The 25217-nt window shown below is 41.7% G+C and overlaps 1 protein-coding gene across 3 annotated transcripts in view; it reads right to left on the reverse strand.

The window, feature by feature from the left end:
• CRACD (capping protein inhibiting regulator of actin dynamics) overlaps positions 1-25217 on the reverse strand; it is a 258245-nt gene continuing 233028 nt past the window's right edge. For all 3 annotated transcript variants that reach the window (XM_032782743.2, XM_032782760.2, XM_032782752.2), the window contains 4 exons: positions 22201-25051; positions 8949-9139; positions 8019-8187; positions 1-920 (listed from right to left, as the gene is read on the reverse strand). In XM_032782743.2, the coding sequence (XP_032638634.1) occupies positions 760-920; positions 8019-8187; positions 8949-9139; positions 22201-25051 (3372 nt within the window). In that variant the 3' untranslated portion in view covers positions 1-759. The remainder of the gene's footprint in view (positions 921-8018; positions 8188-8948; positions 9140-22200; positions 25052-25217) is intronic.

Consider the following 25217-nt stretch of genomic DNA (forward strand, 5'->3'; position numbering starts at 1 on the left):
TAGGAGCCTACATTGCAAGTGTGCTCTGAGCACATGGATGCCTAATAATTGACTTTACCTCTGAGTGAACGGGAGAAACACTTTTTGTATCCCTGCTCCATCGCTTTTTGTTTGCCCTATGACTATGTTAACTAGAATGATGGGCAAGTCATTCCCTCTTTTTGGAGAGGGAGGTGCGATTGTGTTGAGTCCCAATAGTGCCTCAGTAATTGGATGCTACCACTTCATTTGCAGGTGGGAAGAAGTCTCCCAAAATGCCTTGGATGGGGAGAGGTTTTCAAATTGCAAATAACTGCATGAAACCTTGAGTTCAAAAGCAACCACTGGGGCTAAGAGGAGGGAGCATGCATTTTACATTTTTTTTTATATCAGAGTGGCCAGAATCTTTCCTTTGTCTGCATGGAGAATAGAGATCCAAAACCTCAGATGCAAATGCTAACAACATTTTAAAGAGCTTTTGATCTGAAGTTTTGGCCCCTCTTTTTATACTGGGCAAAACCAAAATTTCACATTTGAGCTGCCCTGAATTTTGCAAAATTGGATCTGAACTGGATGGCTGGGCCCACTCACTACCTAGTTTTTCAAAGCAAAAGGATCTATGATGTGAGCTAGAGCTAAAGCGTGATCAGTTCGGTTTTTAATCCTTCAGGAAATGTATTTAAATTTTGTTCAGTTTCTTTTGTCATATGTAAAAAGCTGAATCAATAAAAAGGAGAAAACAACTAAGAAACAAATGTAAAGAGCAAAAAGGTTACAGTTTTACTTTATGATCTGCGGACAGTCACTCCAGGCTTTGGCTTTCCTCTTGGCTAGGGCCAGCCAGGCTGGTTCTGTTGACACAAGGTTAGCATCAGGAGTAGAGAATCTCTTGGTAACCTCTTTTGCTAATGGAATTGATGAAACAGAATCTGAAATCTCCACTGTTTATTGATTTGAGAGAGAAAAAAAATAAAACAGATGAAACGTGCTACACTGTAGAATAAGGGAGAACTATGAACTTTGCTGTGAATCTGTTCACAAAATGTATAGATAATATCTTTAAAACTATAGTTCAGTCGCCTTTTTTTAACCTTCTATAGATGTTGAAAACCAAATTAATTTGGCTCAGATTTATAGATGAAAAAAATTAGTCGTTTAAAATTGGACTAACCCACTCACTTGAATGTGGTTCTTCGCCAAAAAGTAACTCAGCGAACATGGAATGCTAGGACACAATTTTTACAGTCTCAATGGTTTTCAGAGCAAATTTGCTCAGTTTATAAGTAAAAATGCTGTTTTTGATCTTTGTCAGTTCTGGAACCTCCCACCCAAAACCTGATGATCAAACTAAATTCTTTCCTCCTTATATGTAATTATTAACCAAGTTTCTGCAGGCACAGTTCTGCTCTCGTATATATATGCAACCTCACTGTTTCCAAATTATGCCCTCAGTGACACCTGGGCAAATCAAGGTCAGTACATTTACACAGAATAATGTAGCTTTGCAATTTTTACTTAGTTAACAATTCTGATGTTACCGTTTAAGTAGGAATAGAATCCAGCTTCCCTTCCCATAGCTGCTTGTTTGCAAGCTTCACGAGTACCAAAACCATTTGTCACTAAAATAAGCAGATCTCTCTGAATATGTACAAGAATATCTGTTGAATAAAAAATTGCCTTTTACAGAGTCACTTTTCAGAGCAGAACCACAAAGTTAATGCAGGGATCAGATGACAACATTATTAAATACTGTCATGATGGATGTATAGAAAAACCCTTAAATAGACAGGCCTTTTGCAAGTCTATTATTCTGTGATAGAGGGACAATCTCTGATTTACCCCCAATTATTTTAGGACCAGAAATTTTAGAATAAATTTCCTTGATCAAGGGATTAACCCAAAGCCTGTTGAATTCAATGGGCTTTGGCTGAGGCCTTAATAGGCTGGGAGTATGTGTAATACAATGGGCAAGTTAATGACTGAAAGGTAAGGGAGGTGTCATTTGAGGAAAAAAAAAAGTCTGCAGAATCATAATTTCAGTTACGCCACCCTCTGTGGTTTGGCAGAAGGGAGCTGTTGCCTACTCCATTTCCTGGTACTCCGGATGGTGCAAATGTTTATAATCCAGTGTCATTGAAAATAGGTATCATTCAAAAGCCCTGTCTCCCATGAATGCAATGGTATCAGACATGACAAACCTAGAACAATTATGTAAATATATGTTCGAGAAGATGTTTAAAAATCAGGTTTTTTTAACGATACTTTAACAGAGGCATGTCAAACATGCAGCCTTCACAAAATTAAGTTGTGGCCCTCCACTGACAGTGCTCTATTATCATGTAATGCTGAGACTACCTGATTAATTGTTTTTAATGTTACAGATTACTAAAAGCGGAAGGTTTCAGAGTAGCAGCTATGTAAAACTGGAAGGAGTGCTTCAAGTTGATTTGTCGGCACTGGCAATAAAAAACATTTCAGTGGTATTGATTATCAGCTTTGTTCATTAGGCCAAAAGCCTTATAATGAGGCACTGGTTAAGATATCGGCATCTAGCCAGGAAACACTGGAATCCCTCTGAAAACAGCATGCACATAGTTACATAACGTGTTACATTACAAAATTAATTAGACTCAAAGTAATTTATTACAAAAGACTTGATCATTTTTAGGTCTCAGTGGGGAGGTGAAGAGTACCAACTAGTAGCTGAATCTTTGGAGAATACTGCTGAAGAGGATCTGGTTAAAACACCACACTCAGTGGCACCTTACCTGCTATAAGAAGTGCACCCAATAAACTGAATTTGGCAAGGCTGAAGTGGAGGTACACTGACCATCAGAAAAAAGCTGAAGCTGCTGGGACAAGTGCCAAGTCTGGGCAAGAATTGCCTTATACTTGTATTGAGAAGACCACCACCTTCTTCTACCCTAAACTGAAAGCATGAAGGCATCCATGAAGCATAGTTTCAACCTGTGAAACACAGTATGAAGCAATCACTATTTGTGAGAATGTTGCATGGAAAGTTAAGTTGGTGCATTGACCAAAGAGAGACCCATGCATACACCACTGTGTATCCCACAGAGTGCTGCACCAAGAATGTATCTAATGTGTTGTCTCAAAAAAAAAAAAAAAAAAAAAAGGCAATACAAATACTTTTTTTTACTACTGCAAAGTGTGTGAGGCAATTTATGACCTCCAGCTGAATCAGAGGCTCTAATGGATGGGAAAGCGGTATAGATGGTCAGTGCAGAGGCTAAGTACAGACAAATATGTGCTTTGAATGAACGTGAAAAGGAACATATGCTTAGCAGAAAGGCTTATAAAGCAGTTATTGAACTGTGGGATACGGACATAGTTTTTAGCAATCCTATCTGCAGAAATGAATCACTGCCTATGTCCTTAAAAGCAACAAAAGGTGTAGTGTGAGAAGTGAAAGCACTGAGGTCAACAACAATATGAAGACTCCACGTGCAGCTACTAATTTTTTTTATTTTATTTTATTTTTTACAGAAAAGCATTTTGTCCTGCAGTACATAGGGGTTTCAAGGATCCATAGTTGATGCCAAACCTGAAAAAATAATACAACGTGATCTGTACTTCATTTTTAAGTAGCGCATTGACGGTTACAGTGACTTCAGCACCAGCAAGCAGGAAGGTAGGCAAGTAGAGCGCAAAGCTGCCATTTTATCACAAAGCCTCATGGATGAGCGTTTGAGTGAAAGGCACGTTTCCAATATACACATGACAACTATGTGGTATATGCATAATCTACCACTACAAGTGGCTATTGCTTTAACAATTCATTCCAAAATCCACAGTAAATTGCCCGAGCAGCTTAGGCACACCATTGGCTCCTCCATTGATTACAACAAACTACTCCAAATTCTCCAAGCAATTCTTCTACATCAATCATGGTACCATGAAGAATTTCATTGTTGTATGGCATAACGAATTTGCTATCTCTCACCATTCAGTGCAGTTTCTTCATAGTTCCTGTGATGAGGCTGACACTAAAATTATCTTGAATGGCATCAGTGCTCCAGAGATACTACTAAACGCTGGATTTTTGCACAAGACACAGATGTTTTAGTGTCCTCTGTGAAATGCTACCCAAGATTTCTGCAAGATTCTTTTTGTGGCTGCTGCTGGGGAAGAGAATTGCTGTATATCCTTCAGAAATGTTTCTATCCCTTGGACTGTTAAAAACTGCACACTGTCAAGTTTCCATGCCCTTTCAGGATGTGACAATACAGGAACGTTGGCTGAAAAGACCAAATTATCTTACCCAAAGGCATTTGATTCATCCTCCAAAGACTCTCCTTGCTCGAAACAGTTGAGACAGTCATTGATGAGGTCATAGATGCACTGGAGATGTTCATATGCCGAGTTTACTATTTGAAGGCCATCATTACAGCACATGAACAACACTGTAGCTGGATGTCTTCCAAGAAGCAGACAGTGAAAAACTGCCACTGACAAAGGTCAAGAGGGAAAACTCCTTGCAGTAGAATGATTCTAGGACATCCAGAAACTACCCTTCCCCATGAGGCATGAATGGGTCTTGGAGAATGGACTGATCATGCCAGTTATGTGTGAAATACTATATGGTCCACAAACAATCCTGCTAATTAAATGCTTTCTGTCAAAAACCAGATGCTCAACACCCTGCAGATGTTTGGCCAGAAGTCTGCCTTGTACAGAGATGTGAGTGTGTTTGTGCAGATGAGGATCAGCGTGACGTGTCTAGCAGCGAAGCCCTAGACTGAGATGACACTGATTAACAAGTGGTTTGAGTCTTGCATGTCAAGGCTAACTTCACTAGGATCAGTGTCTCTTTTTATGTAAGCAATGCATTGCTGTTAAAGTATCATTAAAAAAACATATATTCAAGAAAATGTTTTAAAAAATTAATTTAGTTAATTGTTCTAGGTTTGTCATGTTTGGTACCGTTGTTTGCAGGAGAAAAGACTTTTAAAAGATACCCAACTCAACCCATTTCCAACAACATTGTATTAAAATTTCCACAAACCAGAGGAGCTGGGAGGCAGCGAGTTGTGTCTCTCCCTCCATTCCGCTGCAAAGTATGACACCATTGGAATTAAGATTCTGTAGATTTTTTACAAACCAGATGACACCTCCCTTACCTTTCTGTTGCTACGTTGCCCACAAAATGGGATTTTACTACATTATGCTTTATTTTCATAGCTCAGGTATAGTGCAAGCAGCCCTATCCTGTCCCTGTTCAACCATGACCTAAAGGAACCACCTCTAGATTGGCACCACTGGAATAAGTATTAGTGAACAGCTGTCCACACAAAGTGCCTCCACATCTGTGTACTGGACTGAGTCTGCCCAACTTGTGTAACAGATTTTTAAAAAAATAATCGGGGGATGGAAAAATCCCCCAAAACTTTAAAAAGCAGATGGTCTCCCACAGGATTTTAGAGAAACACTGATTAATTTAAAAACTATCTGACCCATTTTTTCTCAGTAGGAAGTCTATAAGCCTGCGCAGCAGCTGGTAGCAGAGAATTTGAAAAGATGGTTACTTCAAAGGCTCTGAAAAGGGAAGCAGAGAGTCTGAAATACCACTTTCCAAACAGCCCGTTGTAGCTACTTTCCATGCAAGTCTGAAGTATCTTGGTTTTCAAATATTTTTTAGTTCTTAAAGATCTCTTTTAACATGCATATTGTCATAAGGGACGGAATTTGTCAAATTCCAGTGTAGGCCTCCATATTAAATAACTGCACCGTCATAATCTGCATCCGCCAAACATGTCTATATTCGTAATAAGCAGATATGATACCTGTTATATTTGTTCTTTTAATATCACTATTTGACCTCAGAGGTAAATAATAACCAAGGTGAGATCAAGTTCAATATATGCTTGAGGCACAATGAATTTTGATCAGAACAAGAGGTGTCAGCACAGGCATTGTTTGAAAATCTCTACATTATGAATTGCAAAAGTAATTTTTCCTGTGAAACTTAGATTTTAGCGAGCGGGGGCTGAGTTAGAGGCCCAGAAAAAATATAACTAGCTTCCAATGATCTAATTAGGAAAAAGTCTAGCATAGAGTTGGTTGGTAGTTCAGAGGTAAATATTTGACTGATAGCAGAAGAATTCAGTGAAGATATAGTCCTTGGTGTATATTGGCTGACTGGTTGTTAATGCTACAGTATTCATTATTATTGATCTATGAGGAATTAGACAACACTAACTGAATTACTTCATCACTCTTCAGCCAATTATAAACCATAATCCTTGGCATGTGGTAGTACAGAATATACAGACTCAGACTTACTTCTACACAGAATACATAAATCAGCTACTACGTAACTTTTAGCGATATTCCCTCAGCACATTTTTCTCCGAACAGTAAATCGTAGGAAGGCTATGTGAGAGGAGTTCCAACCAAAGAGCATTAGCAATACTTCATACTAATGCTTATTTTATTAAAAATTATATTATAGTACTTTAAATTTTGCACACTATTATTTATAGTAGTAATAATCCTTTTCATGTATATGTAAATAAGGAATTCCATTTCAGTTTAGCTTTAATTTATATCAGTGTATTATAGAATATTATGATCTACATAAAAACGTATATGGGTCCTGCCAATTAGTAAAATAAATCCTGACCACTGCACCATTGCCCTGATCAGCACAGCACACTTGTTTTGTATCAGCTAATGGGCGGGATTTAACAGAGGAACAGGCCAGGACATTCGTATGCTTTGTGGAGAAATATTTGACAAGCCCTACTGATTTATAGTCCTAACATAGCTGGAGAAGCACATAATTAAAATACAGATGTCTGAGACACCCATCACACCTTCACGCTATTCTGTGAATTTAGAAAGGGCTTTCCCTGTAATGTTTTGCCAGTTACTTCAGCAGAAGTAGGGGTTAAGGGTGCAGGAGGGAGGTGCAGGGGGTAAAAGTGAAGGGGGCACAGGGCAGAAGTAAGGGACATAGGAGGAGGGCAGGGGTTGGGGTGACGGGGCATGCACAATGAAGGGGTTAGGAGGGAGGGCAGGGGTTAATGGTGCAGAAGGGCGGTTCAGGGATTAGGGGTGAAGGTGGCACAGTGTAGGGGTTAGGGTGCAGGGGAGACAGGTTGGGAGTGAAGTGAAGGGGATGTAAGGATTAGGAGTGCAAGAGGGGGAGCAGGTATTAGGGGCAAAGGGCACAGTGCAGGGGTTAGGGAACCTGTATGGGGCAATGGGGGGGGCACCACACCCACAGGGGCGCCAAAATGCAAGTTCATCCAGGGTGCCATTTTCCCTAAGGCCATCCCTATGCATGGATCTGGCAAAATTCATAACTCAACAAAACCTTGGAATATTATGGTCTCTTTGCTTTATGGATATACATTCAGTATCAGTCTCAGCTACTGTTGCCAACTTTATTTTCAGAAAACAAAATGCCCTGCCCCTTGCCCACTCCATTCCCCTCTCCCTCCATCACTTGCTCACCCTTGCTCTCACACTCATTTTCACCAGGCTGGGGCAGGGGATTGGAGAGTGGGAGGGCTCCAGCTGGGGGTGCTTTGGGCTCCAGGAGGGGGCTTCAGGTCTTAGCTAAGGGAGCCTGCCTTAGCCCCGCTGCGGGTGGCTGACCAGTACCATCAGGATCCCTTTTCGACTGGGCATTCCAGTTGAAAACGAGATCGCTGGCAACTAGTCTCAGCCCTGTAAACCAAATCTTGAAACAGAAGTGCTAATCTGGAAGTGACTGTCATATTTACATTGTGAATTCCATGCTTATAGTCTCTCAGGGGACTTCCAGATTAAATCTGGTCATTTTAGAAAAAGAATCTTATTTAATTGCCAGCCCATCAGACTTAACCAGGATCTGACTGACAAGCTGGGTTCCTTCTTGCTGAAATAATAAAGATGTTGCAGCTGGAACTTAGTTTATAATTCTGATCATGATGTGTGAGCCAAAAAAAGAATCTAATTCCCTCCTGAGAACTCTGCAATGCTACCACTAAAAAAAAGTGATCACCACTGAAAACCTAAATCTCTCACTGTACCTGTCACAGAAGTAGGAAGGGTATTGGACTTTTTGAGCTGCTCTCTGCGTTCTAGTCTTGACACCGCCATCTCAATATTCTTCTCGTCTTCCTGAGGTGTAGGTTTCTGCGGTGCGCTTGTTTTGCTGATATTGCTGCCTTTATTATCTGACTGATTGCTTACAGCAGCCTAGGTTGGAGAAAGAAAAGTGTTAGATCAGAAACAGTCCATTATGTATGGTCTACTACAGTGGTTCTCGAGCAGGTTTCAGGGGGCCACCAAACAGGACCAGCGTTAGACTCACTGGGGCCCAGGGCAGAAAGCCAAAGCCCCACCGCATGAGGCTGAAGCCTGGGTCTCTGAGCCTGGCTACTCGGGGCTGAAGCCAAAACCTGAGCAACTTAGTTTCAAGGGGGCCCCTGTGGCATGGGGCCCCAGGGAATTGCCTTGCTTGCTACTCCCTAATGCCAGGCCTGGCTTTTTATATGCAGAAAACCAGTTGTTGCACAAGTGGGCTGTGGAGTTTTTATAGCATGTTGGGGGGACCTTGGAAAGAAAAAGGTTGAGAACCCCCTGGTCTACTATAAACAAATAAGATATTCCAAACGATGGCCTGTAGTGACAGCAACCCCAAATTAACGATGCTTTTACGTGCACATCTTTCATACGTAATTGATGATAAAAACATGCAAAATGTCAGTGAATTCATGAAGCGCTGGAGATCAGATTGAAATTCAGTAACAGTATACAACATTTTTGTACTGAAAATTGGATTGCAATGTTCTTCATTTGTGCAACGTTAAACCCCAGACTTACCACCTGATTTTACTGACTCACATTAGCTTTTTATAAAATTTCACAAACTGAACAGGAATTCAAATACAACTAAATCAAGAGATCAGTATTTTACAAAAAAAAGTTTTCTGAAGCTTCTTTGTTTATTATTTTACATTATCTTTAGCGAGCTTCTCAGCCTGCTTTGCCTCTCTGGCTTGTCTCCTCTCCTCTCTGGTAGCTTGCTGCTCACGAAATCCCTTTTGCTTTTGTAGTGCTAATGTAATCCACAGCGGTTGTGCAGATTCAACCTTTTCCATCAATTTGGAGCCATCTAAAGAATGCCTGCTCTGGAGAACTGGCTTTTCTATAAGAAAAAGAAAAGGATAAGAAGATTGGTTGAGTGCAATACAGACGGTGTTTGTTTTTCCTTAGTCCTAAAAAATAAAATACAGCAATATGGACAGCAAACTTTGTTTAAACACATCGAACTCAGTGTCAGTCGCAGCCTTTCAAGCATTTATCACATTCTGAAGCAGATTTGTTACTCATCAAACAGAGGCATTACAATAGCCCAGCCTTATACTTAGCAGGCCAAAGTCATCCTTGGTGTAACTTCACTGATCTTACTCCAGGCAGGAATTCAGCCTTGTATCCTAATTCTACCTATTTTGATACTTAATCCCTTTAGACCAGCTGTCCTCAGCTTTGCCTAAGTGTGGGCTCAAGTGACAACTTCCCATAAATGCTATTTGTATAAAATGGAGGCCAGCTGGGTAGTCCACAGAGACTGGTTGTCCCAGTATGCAGTGCTTCATCTTAATCTGAACAATATCACAGTGGAGGTCACATGCTGGAAACCGTAGCATTTTTCAGGCCCAACTTGTATTTCAAAGAAAATGTTAACTGTTGATCTCATGTAAGAACACACTGAGCTACATTTGGGCATTATAATGTTGGCCCACTTTTGACAATGGGACACAGTTCTGCACTGTCTCATATTTCTCGAGACTGATTTAGAGCCCCTACCATGGTAACGGCTTTCTGAAATTTTACAGGTTTATGCAGGGTTGGGGTTTTTTGGGTTTTTTTTTTTTTAATGATGGCATTTAAGCATCAGGAGTTATTTTCTTATAACACGTCATCATCATTCTTTATGCTGAAGAAGCATCACTAGATATATAAAGTTGATGTAAATGGCTTTCCTTCAACAGCTAAAATTCTACATACTTAAAAGTGAGAGCGACTGAACAAAAACATCCAAAATCCTACCCATAATGGTCAGGTCTTTCACTAGGTTTCCATTTAAAGCACCAGTTTGAGTCTCCCATAGAAAGCACCTGGGATGAGTTTAGAGCATGGTAGGTGTTCACTTTTCCAAAAACTTCATTTGTTTACAACCTCATATCTTAAAATGGCCCAGCCTAGAAATGTCAAAACTTGTTTTATTTTGTTGGTCTTTTAGAGCACTGGTGCCTTTGGCTATATCTGGAAAGTATGCCATTTAACTGAGGAGTTATTTGATATGTTGCTTTGGAACCTTTGAGCAAACTGTTGTGTTTCTCAGGTTGGACAGCATAGAGTTTGGGAAATCTACCACCAGATGCTACATGCCTTTAAAATTCTGGATTGGAGCTATCAGGGTCTTCAAGGTTTAAGGTGTCTTCAGCAACAATCAGGAGACATCCTATAAACTGCCTGGAAATTAGGCCAACACCCAGAATTAAAGATGTGTGCATCTGAGAGCAGCACAACTGATGCTCCTGCAAAGGTCTCTATTTCCCACTAGGATATCTGCAGAGCTGAGTGAAGCACAGAAACTCTGGAAGAGTCCTGAATTTAGCTCACTCTCTGCTCTTCATTTTAGTAGCACATCTCCAACTAGTTTTCACACATCATCTTTACATAAAAAAGCTTAGGGGAAAACAAAAATCGAAGGAAAATCCTAAAAATGGTTGTTTTGAAGGAGATTGTAAAAACAGAGCAGCTATTTCAGGGAAAAGACTCATTCAGTGCATTATGAAAACATGTAGAACATTCAAAAAGCAAACAACTGAAAGCCTGGGAATTTCAAGTTAAGTTTCCAGAGACCACTTGGATTCTGCCTGTCCTACCCTGTACCTCTGATCTGTCCTTACAGTGACACAGCACTCATTCTACATCGCTACTACCCATTTAACTCTATCCTCAGTTGAACGTAATAATGTACAAATTACATTCTCACTATGCTGGAGCTACAGGTCTCCCTCCATAATGCAGCAACTGAAGAGCAGTGGGACACAGGGAAGCTCCGACCATGTCCCCTTTGCTGGCAACAGGTAAGGAAGATGGCTGATAAGCCACTATGCTGTCTCTCTGCCACTGCAGGGTCCTTTTATGATGGGTTGTGTGTTTTATGCCAATCTGCCAGTGGTAGGGCACAAAGCCACTGCATTACAACAGGATCTAGACCATAGCAGTTTATAAAGATATATACAAGCTGTCTGAAAAACAATACATGAAGGGTAGTGTAACATACTAGTGGTTCCCAACCACGTCTCTGCACAGCACACCGTCAGAATTTTAATTAGTTTGAGGTACACCATCATATTGTCTCCAAATGAACTGGCCTCCTGATCACCTCAGTTTAAGCTGTTTACCACCGTTGCCATTCACAGTCTATAGGGGCTGTGTGCTGGGAGGGGTGTAGCTCAGGGAGTGGGTAGGGGGTAGCTATGGGCTGTGTGCTGGGAGGGGTGTAGCTAGGTGCTGTGTGCAGAGAGGATGTAGCTCAGAGTGCAGGCAGGGGCTGTGTCCGAGGGGGTGCTGCTGCTACAGGTCCCAGCCACGTGATCAGTCCCTAGTTGGCACAGTGGAGGCTGCTCCGTTCCTGGTGGCCATGTGCACACTGAGCTAGGCTGAACCATGCCATCCTACAGTCCCCATGATCATGGGTACCCAGTGGTTTGCGGCACAGAGGACTGTATATCTAAGCCTGTGGTTGTTACCCAGCCCAGGTGGAGAAAATGACCTGGGCACACAGAGCAGCTGGTGTTGCCGCTCGCGCCCCCCCCATGTTCCTCTGTGCCCCTGTAGGGGGCTCTGGTCAGCCAATGCCCTCTAGAGGGTCCTGGGGCTTGGAGTGGGAGCAGGGCCAAATGGAAGTAAGAAATCTGCCCCCCACATGCATGCGTTGCCTCTGCAACTCATTCAGTTTGGGGGTCAACGCCGCCATCTCTGCCCATGCAGGTGCCCCCATCCTCCCTAAATTGTGCCCCTGCCCCCATCAGTTCCGTCCTCACCCTCCACCAGTGAAGCCCCCCCCCACTCTGTTCTGCCCCACCGGTCCACCCCACCGTCCTGCTCCTGAATTTTCCTCACTTTCCGGGCGTGAGGGCTGCGAAGATTTTGAGAGAGGCAGAGGAGCTGATCAGTGCTCATAAGAGAGGAGTGGAGAGAGGATATTGAATTCCAGTTGGTGCTCTGCCCCTGGAGGAGGTTGGCAATATACGTCACGGCAGCTACATCACGAAGGGCGCTTTTCCCCACTTTCCTTTTCCCCCGTCCCATCGCCCCACTCCACATTGTTTTAAAAAAATTCTGCAGCCACACCAGTGAAGAAAACGCTGACCTAGTCGGACCTGCAACATTGCGAGACAGAACGCTCACCTACTCACTACCTTAGAAAACCCTGAACTCAATTGCAGTTCTATACAATCATGGCTTAAGTAGGGCTGCAAACCAATTAAAATGAATTTGTGATTCATGTGGATTAAAAAAAAAAAGTCGATATTTATGCAGTTTTTAATTGCACTGTTAAACAATAATAGAGATACCATATATTTGGGATGTTTTCTCATATTTTCCAATATAGTATTTCAATCTTACAACACAGAAGTACAAAGTGACAGTTCACTTTATATTGTTATTTCTTATTACAAATATTTGCACTGTAAAAATGATACACACAGATTTTTCAATACACCTACATTACAATACCGATAAGTGAATCCTCTCATCATGAAATGCAGACTACAATATAGATTTTTTTACTAAGTGTGCTAAAAATTAAAGAATGTAAAAAACTTTGACTATATGCCTCAGTCCTACTTCTTGTTCAGCCAATCGCGTAAGACCAATAAGTATGTTTACTCTAATACCAGGGGTAATGCTGCCTGCCTCTTATTTTACAATGTTAACTACAAACTGAGTCAGGGCATTCGCATGGCACTGTTATGCTAGCACCGCCAGGTTTATGTGCCAGAATTACTAACATTTATGCATATCTATTCTGCTTTGACCACCATTCCAGAGGACGTAGTTTCCAATGTGCTGGATGATTGGTTGCCTTGAATTAACAATCCAAGCATGCAGACCGATGCATGTTCATTGTCATCATCTGAGTTCAGCACTGCCACCAGCAGAAGGTTAGTTCCTCTTTTGTCATGTTTCATTTTTCCTCGCAGTTTCCACATCAGAGTGTGATCTTTTAAGACTTCTGACAGCAATGATTCCACCTTGTCCCTTCAGATTATGAAAGGATTCAGAGTCTTAAACCTGGTATCAATGTGCGAAGCTGTCTTCTAGAAATCGTCATTGTAACCTTCTTTGTGTTTTGTCGATCTGCAGCAAAAGGTTCTTGAAATCAGAAAACATATGCTGGTGCATCATCTGAGATGCCTAACACAAATATATTTATGCAGAAGCCGGGTAAAACCATGGAGGCAGGAGACATACAATCTTCTCTCTACACGTGTTCAGTCACAAATTAATTACACATTGTTTTGTTTAAACAAGAATCATCGCATGGAAGCATGTCTCTGGCAATGTAGGTAGAAGGATGAAGGGCATTACGACATTTAGGCATATTCTGGACATAAATACTCTGTAACGTGGCACTATAACAGATGTGCCATGAAGCACCTGTCCTCCTTTCAAGGTGATACTGTTAATAGAAGCGGACCGCAATATCACCCGATTGAAAACAAACTTGTTTGTCTTAGCATTGCGTGAACAAGAAGTAGACTGCATGACGTGTAGGTTCTCAGTTTTAGATATGATTGTTGTTTTGAGGCAGTCATGTAAAAAAAAAACTAATCTTCACATTGTGAAATCAACTCCATAGCTTAAAGAGATTGCACTACAGTACTGTATGAAAGTTGGAACGACTGAATACTTTTGTTTTTTGTTTACAATATTTGCACTTGTAAAAAGATAATCAAAGAAATAGCTATAAAATATGACATGTACACTTTGCCATTCTTTGTGTAATTGAATTATATTATATGTGAAAATGTAAATTGGATATTACTTCAAACAGTGCAATTAAAAGTGCAATATGCAAACTAATTTTTAATCTAGTTAATCATTTTGCATTAATTGCTTGAGTTAAACTGCAATAATTGACAGCCCTATTTTAAAGCCTTTCAGTACAGAATCACAGTTACTATGTTAAACTGCAAGTGACCTTGCCCATATCTGCCGAGGAAAGGCGTACCCCCTTCCCCAGGTCCCCTCTGCCAATCTGACAAAGAGACATTCCTTCCCGATCCCAATGTGAGATCATTAGGAACTTGAACATGTGGGCAAGGCTCACCAGTCAGACACCTGGAAAGTATTATCTCTGCAGTAACTCGAGCTCCCCATTCTCGATATCCTCAATCACTGGACCTTATAGATTCAAGACCTAGAGATGGAGGACCTCGCGAGGTCATCGAGTCCAGTCCCCTGCCTCATGAGCAGACACAATATGTCTAAACCATCCCTGATAGGACATTATATCTAATACATACACTCTTACATATCTCAAGAGAATGGATTCAACACAAAACTCCCTAGGCACATTTATTCCCAGGGGTTTCAACTCCTCGACTGTTAGGACTTTTTTCTATGTCCAACCGTAAATCTCCTGCTGCAGTTTAAGCCATTGCTTCTTTTCTATCATTAGAGGCTAAGTGTGAACAAGTTTTCTCCCTCCTCCTGTGGAACCCTTTTATGATACCTGAAAACTGCTATCATGTCCCTTCATTCTCTTTTCCAACTAAATAAACCCATCTTCAGCTCCCTTCATAGTCATGTTCTCAAACCTTTAATCATTCTTGCTTAGCTCTTCTCTGACACCTCTCCAATTTCTCCACATCTTTCTTGAAATGCAGTGCCCAGACCTGTGAACAATTATCCAGTTGAGCCGTAACCAGCGCAGAGTAGAGCCTCAAGATGAACTTCTCATGTCTGGTTTACAACACATCTGTTAATGCATCCCAGAATCACATTTGCTTTTTGTGTTTGCAACAGAATCACGACTGTTGACTGCCCATATTAGAGCTTCTGTCGAACTGACCCCTAACTCTTCTGCCATACTCCTCTAGCAGTCTCTTCCCAGGTCTTTATGTGTGAAACTGATTGTTCCTTCCTAAGTCGAGCTGCACATGTGCATTTCGTTGGAGAGTTTGTGGCTAGCCAATTCACAGATCAGCTACATGCTGTTTTAGCAGTCTCACCATTACCACCCCCTCCATGGAACTTATCAGTTCAGTCTTGAAGCCAGAGATTTTCTGCCCCCCATTGTTCCCTTTGGAGTCCTGTTTCCAGAACGTTCACTGCATTCTGATCGTCTAGAACCTTTCCTAATGTTCAAGTCTAACTTGGTCAGTTTATAAACCATTATTGTCTTGATGTCTACATGGCACTTAAATAATTTCCTCTCCACTCCCTCGGTTGTTATCCCTTTGATGTCTTTACAGAGCATATAATCTCCTCAGCCTGCTTTGGTTGACCTAAACAAGTTCCTCTCATAAGACAGGTTTTCCATTCCTCATCCTAGCAGCACTCTCTCTGTACCTGTTTCAGTTGAATTCAATCCTTAACAGGAGACCAGAACTCCACAGCAGTGTTCCATGAGGATCTCACCGTGCCTTGTATACATGGTTACTAACACTTCCGTCTCTACTGGGGTATGCGGAGCAGGTTGCAGCATGTTGGAGCAGCCATGAACAGATGAAGCAGAGTGAAGCAGTTTGCAGGGTGCTGGAGACAGTGCCCGGACATGAGCAAGCAGCACAGCTGGTTGTGTGGAGCGGTCGGTGTGACGCGTGCCTGAGAACTTCATGGAGAGGCGGAGCATTGGCCCTGCCCACGTTAAGGTGCCCCCTCCATCCCCTGTGTGGACCCCCCCCAATGTCCACCCAGCTGGGGCGGGGGGTAAAACTCTACAGATAAACTCTTGAATATAACAGGGTGCACGACCCAGAGACTTTTGGATGTTTGGACTTGGGTGATTGGGATTCAGAGCCTAAGGGGGAAAAGGCACATTGCCCCAACGACGTGAGGTGGGTCGTGTCATGGTTTTGTTGGTATCACCCTAATTGTGGTGTTTCTCCAGTGGGATGCCGCATTGATTCCTCTTTATTAAAAGATTTTGTTACACTCAGATCCGTGCTTGTGAGAGGGAAGTATTGCCTCCATAGAGCGCCAGGGGGTGTGGTATGTAAGTGTCCCGGTGCACTGGGTGGGGCTCGAGGATGCCTTACTGATAATGACTGTTGCTGACCTGCGTTGTTGCTGCAATCATGAGGGCAGAAAGGTTCACAGATAATCCCCACTCCACTCTTCCCCTCTTTAACATTTTACACAGAAGTGGCCAGTCTTGGACATACGTGTTGAAGTATGAAAGGGGCTTAGGGCTTGGGCATTAATGTTTTTTCCTGAATCATTAATGAAGCTTTAAAATTCATCTATATGGTTGTGTTTTCTTATCTCCCCAACAGACCGTTAGTGTCAGCCTGAGATCACTGCACGCAGGGATGATATGTAAAGAATCTTGTCACAGTTTGGTGGAGCAATATGAGAGGGGAGGCCCTGCGAATTTACACCATCATATTTGATTTTACCCTTGTTCATTTTATGTTTGCTTTGCTTGTACTGTTGGTGTTATTAGTTGAGGAAAACCTGCATGATTAAAGTCTTGCCTAATAGGATAAGGAACGCATATCTGCGTATCTGGTTCCTTCTGCTTTAACAACCGGTACTGTTATTGTCTGCTCTGTTCATTCGACGTTAGGAGTGTGGGCGGAACTGAACCTCCCGTTCTAATTCCTCAGAGATGGAGCATGCGTGTGAGGAAGCTCTTGAGTTCGACTTGAGATTTCCTATCGTGTCCCATCCTGTAGCGGTCAAGTGTGTATAGAATGGGAAAACTGGCTTAGGACTGTAATTCCTCTGCTGCTGTGTAATGCTCTACTTTCTGTAAGTGTCAGCAGACAGTGGATGGTCTTGGTGTAAACCCTTTAAGGGTTTGGATTAATGTTAAGTAAATGCCTCTTGCCCATGGCGTGTGTTTTTCGTCCAGGTGACAGCCTCACAAGGAGGACTCTGTAGGTCGACTGTGAGTAAGATGTTTAAGGGAAGGATCGAGGGAGTGAAGGCATGTGAGAAGCCCCACCTCCACTAACTCGGTTGTGCAGTTATGATGAAGGGACGGTTCAGCAAGAAAAAGCGGATCGGGCCCAGGCAGAAGACAGTAACAGAACAAGAAAAGATACTGGAAACAGATTGGAACTTCCCTGGCTCTCCTTGTAGTGGAGGAAGGATAAGTAAAGTGTAAGGCTATGGGGTTATTTACTGATTGAATGTGATTGTAAGTGATAAAAGTAGCTGTGGGAACAAGCATTTAAGGAGAGTGGAAGTTTTAACTCTGTCAGTTGCTGGAGTGGAACAGGTTGACCTCCTGGTAAAAATGCTAAAGAAGAAGTAGTTTGGTGTCTCTGAAATGTTTGTAAAGTAAATTCAGGGCAAAGAAATATTGGTTAGTCAATCATTGGTTTGGCTAGAACATTAGTAAATTAGCTGTAAGAATGATACAGTGCTCTCTGTAATGAAAAACCTGGCTGCCTATGAAACAAATACAAGAAAATATCGGGTAGTTCCTCTGTTTTTGCCTGAAACGTCACAAGGGTATTTGTTATATTTAAGCCGATGATTGTCTGCCCAGAGGGTAGACCTCTGTGTTTTTCGTCTTTCAGATACCAGAGAAAACTGATGCCAGCTGAAACAGCATTCAGTGTACATGCATTACTGGCACAAATAGAATATGTTTTTGTTTTCTTTGTCGTCTTGGTGTTTGTGTTGTGGCCGGAATTGTTTAGTGTTTAATATTTTTTATAAATTAGTCTAGTTTAAAATCGAAACCAAAAAGTTAAATTAAAATGCAGATATTTCTGTTCAACTTGGAATACGAAAGTGTTTGGATAAATCAGGGGAATGTATATACTAAGTCTAATGCATTTCCTTAGTTAGAAAAAACTGCATTGGCCAAATTGTTTAATTGCAAAAATTGTCTTTAAATTTGATATCACAGAATTTAGAAGCAAAGAGAAAGTTAACCCACCCCCCATATTGTTACATGGGCTCTTTTCTGGGCTACCTCAGATTTCTGCCAGGGGGCTGAGGATGATGGAAGCTATTGACTAGAGGTGAAGGATGAACTCCTCATAGGGTCGTGTGCTTGTTCTAGGCTTGCTGCTCCAAAGTTCTTTAATAAGGTTATTTTAGTAACAAGCGTATGTGTGCGATATATTGAATAATAAGACTAATCGTATGTATAAGACCATGTTTGTGTGTTCATTTGTTGGAAAAAGGTTATAGTTTGAAAGTGGAAGCTTTCTTTTTTAGTGGCGACGTGATTACGGTTAAAGAAGCCAAGAAGGAAAAAGACAAAGAATGAATGAGTTAACGAAAAAATAATTAGCTAGCAAGCTCAGGCTATAGATAAGACCATGATCTCCATTCAAGACACTGTCACAGTTAAGGACTTGGCTAACAACCAGGAAAAAGCGAGGGCATGAATCTTGCCACGCAGCATAAGTTTGCAAAGACACTGCCAGCACTAATGAAATGTGTTAGGTTTCTTTCTCACAGGTAAGAACGCGCTACCTGAAGACTACTAGCGCCCTGCCACTCCTTTGGAACCGAGGAACTGGATTGATGTAAAGGCTCCACCAACGAAAGAGCTGCTTTGGCTCCGATGCTGAAAAGGCCCAAGTCCTGCTGATACCAAAACACCGCTGTGAAGAGTGCCAAAGGCTGACGTGCTTGGACCCATGATTCATCACTGCAAAAGACCCCTCACGTTCAGGAGAATTCTCCCTTTGATGTTAGCTATTTCTCCTTCTAGCTCACTTTGCCTCTGGACAGTAGGGAAAGAGTACAAGGTTGAGTCTAGTAACTCCCCTTGCCCTGAGGATCTATTTGTGCCTTTTGAATTTTCTAGAAGAATCAAACACTTTACAGGGTGATGAATGCGTGGTAACCTCTGCCCTGTAGGATGCTGAACCACGGACGTTCTGGGAAAGAAGGAGGAACACTCAGAAATTGCCAAAGTCAGAATTCCTGACTAGAAAGGATGAGAACTGACCCTGGTAGAAGAAACAAGAATTATCACTGGCGGGAGGACATTTTGTGGACCATGCATGGGAATTGGTATTTATTGATTGGAGCTGGGGTTTATTCTGACAGGCTGCGCCCTGTGTTTCCTGGAGAGTGACTAATAATGTAACCCCCGTCCTATGCTATTAATTCGAGCCTTGAAAGTACTTGAGAATAGTTAAATACAGGTGTATATAGTTGCTCACCAAGGAAAGATTGGTATTGAAATCAGTCAATCTGAGGCTGGAAGGCATTGCAGTGGGAATTAGTATGTTTAGGAATTCAGGGATTTCCTGACATACCAGCTGATGGCCATTTGGAGTGATCTTGAGTACCAGTTGGCCCATGCCCTTACAGACGATCAAAACCATCTGATCTGTGATCATGGAGACATACGTGGACACTTCCTGGGTGGAAGTGTGGCTTCCCAGGGCGGGGTGTGCGCCCTTATAGGGGATGAATGCTGTACTTATGTCCCAGAAAACGCACAGGATATTAACAAGCACATCCTGTCAGCCCAACAGGCTTTTGAACAGTGGAAGGCCTAAAAAGGGGAACCCACTATTTGTGATTCCCTCTGGGACTGGTTACCCAACCTGGGGGGACTAGGGAGAGGCATTGTTCGCCTCCTGCTTACTGGTGTGGTGTTGTGTATCGTTACTGTCCTTTTGTTTGCTTGCTGTAAAGCACTCCTACATAGAATTTGTACCTCCCGTTCCCCAGGAAATCCTGCTATACTCCCTCATTAATGACCCCAGCTCCCTAGAGCTTAATCGCTTTTTGTCCTCAAAGTATGAGAAAACGCAGCCAAAATTTTGTTGAGTATTCTCAAAGGAGGGAGTTGTTGGTGTCACTAGGCATAAATCTAGGCCTCAGTGAACCAAAGCTCCTCCATGTTGAACTCTACTTGATCTAGAAAGCTAGCAGCTGTGAAATTAAATGTGTAACACTAAGTTATCAGTTGCCGCACAGCTAAAACCGGTCTCAAGCAGTAGTGATAAGGCCTGTGCACCTTTAGCAGAAGGACAAGATAACTTACAGAAGGAAAACTTACTAATGAGTTGCCGCGGCCAAGGTTACTTAATGCACCTGCGCTTATGTAACTGCTACGGGGGAGGGGGGGGGGAGAAAGCAGAAAGAGGAAAAAAAACTTATAAAAAGGAAAAAGCCGCTTGTGTAGTGGTGCATGATTTGAGGCGTTCGTCTCCTTGCACCGCTTTGAGATCTCAAATAAACTTTGCTTGCTTCTCCACCCTGGTGTGTGTTCATTGGCGCTATGCACTCTGGGCAACGAACCACTGTTGCTTGCCTCGGGCACCCTCTTTGCCTGCAACAATGTGAAACTGTATCAAATGTCTTACTGAAATCCAGGTAGATGAGCTCTACTGCATTGCCTTTGTCTAAAAAAAAATCAGTTTATCTTCTCAAAGAAGGAGATCAGGTTGGTTCTGGCACGATCAACCTTTTGTAAAACCAGGTTGTACTTTATCCCAATTACTGTTAACCTCTATGTCCTTAACTACTTTCTCTTTCAAAATTTATTCCAAAACCTTGCATACAACTGAGGTCAAACTAACAAGTCTGTAGTTTCCCAGATAACTTTTACTCCCTTTCTTAAAAAAATAGGAACAATATTAGCAGTTCTCCAGTCATAGAGTACAATGTCTGAGTTTACAGATTCATTAAAAATCCTTGCTATTGGGCTTCCAATTTCATGTGCTAGTTCCTTTAATATTTTTGGATGGAGATTATCTGGACCCTCCAATTTAGTCAAGTTAAACTGTTTCAGTTTGACTTTGACTTCCACCTTGGATGTGGTAATTTCTACCACAGTGTTCTCATTCCCATTAACCACCCTGCAACTACCCCTAAGTTCTTCATTTACCTCAGTTTTTAATGAGGCTAAGTATTTGTTTAGATGTTGGGACATGCCTAGTTTATCTTTAATCTCCACCCCATCCTCAGTGTTTAGCAATTCCACTTCTTTCCTTGTTTTCTTCTTATTTATATGGCTATAGAATCTTTTACTAATGATTTTAATGCCCTTTGCAAGGTCCAGCTCTGCTTGGCTTTTGGCTGTTCTCACTTTAATCCTACACTTTCTGACCTCCAAAAGGTAGCTTTCTTTGCTGATTCATCCTATCTTCCATTCCTTGTAGGCTTTCTGCTTTCTCTTAATCATTTGTTTGAGATGCTTGTTCATCCAGCATAGTCTGCAATCCTTCCCTATGAATTTTTTCCCCTTCCTTGGGATGCAGACTTCAGATACTTTAAGTCAAAGTTGCGGAAACTAATTCCAAACTTCCTTCACATTCAGATCCTTGAGTTCTTCAGTCCAGTCCACTCCCTAATTCCCTTAATTTTTTAAAGTTTGCCCTTTTGAAATGAAGGGTCCTAATTGCAGATCCTATTTTTGTTTATCCTTCCATTTAGTTTAAACTGAATTAGTTCATGATCACTCAAACCAAGGTTGTCCTCTACAACCACTTCTTCTATGAGGTCCTCACTGCTCACTAATACCAAATCTAAAATGGAATCCCCTCTTGTTGGTTCAGCAACCATTTGGTAAAGAAATCTGTTGACTATCACATCCTGGAAAATCTGGACCTTACTATTATAATATCTGAGAAGTTAAAGTCTCCCAGAATCACACAATTCCCAGTAGTATTTATTTAATTAAAAACATTAAGGAGGTCTATATCCATATCTTCTGACTGAACAAGAGATTTCAATTGCTTCTTTAAAACACGCTTCCTTGAGAGACCACAATTAGATGCCAGGATTGCCACTACCAGACTTATTATTTATGTGTGATCTATTTTGTCTGTATCTAAACCAGACTGTAAGCATGTTGAGACTGGAATTAGTCTCCTGATTATTTGTACACCACTGGCACTAAGTTGTTACCAAACCAAATAAGGATTAATAATAACCTACATTTAAGGCCAAAATTCTGCACACATACCTCCAGCCTCTCATTCTGGAAACATGGCCCGTAGTTACATGTGACAGTTTCATGTTGCATACCTTTTTTCAATGGCTCAGGCTTTTTGTCAGCTCTCTCTCTCCATGGCATGGTGATAGATGAGAAAAATGACTTCTTTTCTCTGGTTTCTTCCTCTTCATTTTTGTTCTCATTCTGTGCTGGTGAGTGCACCACATTCACTTTACTGTCTTCTTTTTTCCAGGTGGTGTCTGACTCAGGTTTAGCTGCCCTTTGACCTAACGTGTCAGCTAAATTTGATCTGTTCATTTTAGAGAGAGGAGAGGATGGCGGGGTCTGGTTTGTGGGCTTTGGAGCTAATGCAGGTTTCTGTTGGAGTGATGATTTACACACAGGTTTCTCATGACTAGGTAAAGGAAACTGGCTGTTGATTGATGGGAATAACAGTGTAACTGTTGTTTCTGAGTTCTCTAAAACATTATTTGAAGAGTCTTTTAAAACATTAACGGTGGCATCCCTTCTCTCTAGACTAGGGGATATATTGTCTTTTAGAGAGGTATTAATGGTTTCTTTTCCACTTTCTGTTGTAACTAGTGGAGCAAGTACACCATCAAAACTATCTCCTGCACTGTATCTTTTCTTTTTCTTTTGCTCCGCCTGTTGATCATAGTGGAAACGCAAGGAATAGTTTGTCCTTCTTAACTTTATCCCAAATGGAGAAATATTTTCTTCTTCGTGTGGTGCTGTTTTATCTAGTTTTCGTGTACCAGTGTTCTGCTGACTTTCCAAAGTAGCTGGAGATTCTGATTGGGGCAGTTCTTTTCCTGGAGAATGAGAGAGGCTTGGAACAAGGAAAGATGGAAGATCTTTGGCAAACTTATAGCCTTCTGTGTTGTTTGCCATTATAAAGTGTGTTTCACTCTTTGCAGCCATTTCAGTCGCGTTATCTTTACAAGCTGAAGTCTCATAGTGAGCAGCCACATCATCATTTGCATCATTGGATGAATCTGTCTTTTTTCTTGTGTTCTCTGGTTCTGTACCTTCTGCACCACTTGAACTCTCAGCATCTGCATTGGCTTTTGAGGTTTCTGAAAATTTCTGCCATGCTGGTGTTATGGAAAATTTTGCATTTGCAGAAAGGGTTTTCCTTAAATTGCCATGGGAAGCACCTCGTCCTTTGGGTGTCCAGTCATCACTGTATCTACAGACACTTACTCTGTCTTCTTCATTTAGCTTGCTGTTTTCTGCACTCTTTAGGATTCTGGATCTAATAGAAGCCCATTCTGCTAATATGTCCTGGTTGTTCAATGTCTCCTGTGTATACTTCATTTTACTGCGGCTAGACTTGGGACCAAGAGTAGTTTTTTGGGTGCTTTCTGGTGGGGGAATATCCAGGTTTTTTCTTTCTTCTGTCAAACCAAGTAAAGATTTACAAGCTGTATCTTTGATCTGATTCAGGTTTACGGCAGTGCCACAAAGCTGTGCTCCAGTAACCAAAATAGCTGTGTGGGGGACACACAAAGAGTAGGGGAGTGCAGTAGAACCTTTGCTAAATTTGTGGGTCTTGGATTCTTTGAGGGTAGAATGTTGTGCTGCCTCTTTGACAGGAGTAACAGGGCTCAAATTCACTTTCTGAAATATGATCTGTTTCTCTCCCGATGACACTTGAAATGTGAATGGTCTGTGCATAGCCTGCCTTTCATCTACTTCCTGCCATCTTAGTTCTTCACCTATCTTCTGCTCCTGAGCTTCAACTTCTCTCTTCTGCTTTGGTGTTAGCTTTTCTTGCACTGTTTCTTTCCCTTTCTGTGATCGTTTTGTTTTTTGTTGGTTTGATTCTTCTTGAAGCTGCTTCTCCATGGATTCCCTACCAGCATCCCCAGAACTCGCTTCTTCTTTGACCTGTTGCTGTCTTATGGCTTGCTCTTGTTCTTTTTGCTTTTTCAGATGCTGTTGTCCATCCACATGTATTTCTGTCTGTTCTTTCAGTTCTTGTTCATTTGATTCCTCTTGCCTTATTTTAAATTTTCCCTGTTGTTCTCTCTCTTCACTCTCTAGGTGCATTTGTTCTGCTGGCTCATGTCTTCTTTGTTTTTCCTGTGTCTTTTGCTTCTCCAGTTTTTGTAGAGTTTGCTCTTCTTGTCTCTTCTTTTTTTCCGTCTGATGCTGGCTTTGTTCTTCCAGTCTCTTAGCTTCTTCCTCCTGCTGCAGCTTCTGTTCAGCCTGAAGATGCCTTTTCTCAAATTCTTGTCTCTGTTCTTCCAATTCTTGTCTTTTTTGTTCCTCCTGATGCTGTTTTTCAATCTCATGACACCTTTGTTCTTCCAGTTCTTTTATTTTCTGCTCCTCCAGTTCCACTTGTCTCCGTTCTTGCTGTTCCTGTTGTCTAAATTCTTCCAGTCTTTTCTGCTCCTCCATTTCCACTCGTCTCCGTTCTTGCTGTTCCTGTTGTCTAAATTCTTCCAGTCTTTTCTGCTCCTCCAGTTCCTGCTGTCTCTGTTCTTCCAGTGTTTTCTGCTCCTCCAGTTCCTGCCGTCTCTGTTCTTCTTGTTGTCTTTTCTGCTCCTCCTGGGGCTTCTGCTCTTTTATTTTTAAATGTTTCTCCTCCTCAAGAAGATGCTGCCTTTTCTCTTCCTCACAACGCTTTCTCTCCTGTTCCCTTTGCATCTCTTCAATTTCCTGGAATCTTTGTTCTTCCAGATGTTTTTTTTCCTCTGCTTCTGCAATTTGTCTTTTCTCTTTTGCTTCTAGCATTCCCCTGTGATCTTCTTGCTTTCTTTTCTCATCTACTAACTCAAGCTGCTTTTGCCCCTCTCTGTTCTGGGTTGGCTTAGCTGTGCCAATGCATCCATTGTCATCTGGGTATCTCTCTCTGTGCTGGTGGGTTTCTGGGTTTTCTTGCTCAAACTCTGTCATTGTTACGCTTTGTGACTCCTAATGTTGGGAAACAAAATCAGATTTACTTAATATTGGTTATTGTTCCCTTTCTTCACTGTACAGAATGATAAACTGATCAGTTGCAAACTGACTAGTCTCTATTTTTTAACAATTGGCTTTAGATATAGATCATTTTACTTTTGTCCTTTGTTAAAAAGTCATA

Source organism: Chelonoidis abingdonii, chromosome 5 (genome assembly GCF_003597395.2).
Source record: "Chelonoidis abingdonii isolate Lonesome George chromosome 5, CheloAbing_2.0, whole genome shotgun sequence".
In the NCBI taxonomy this organism is placed as follows: domain Eukaryota; kingdom Metazoa; phylum Chordata; order Testudines; family Testudinidae; genus Chelonoidis; species Chelonoidis abingdonii.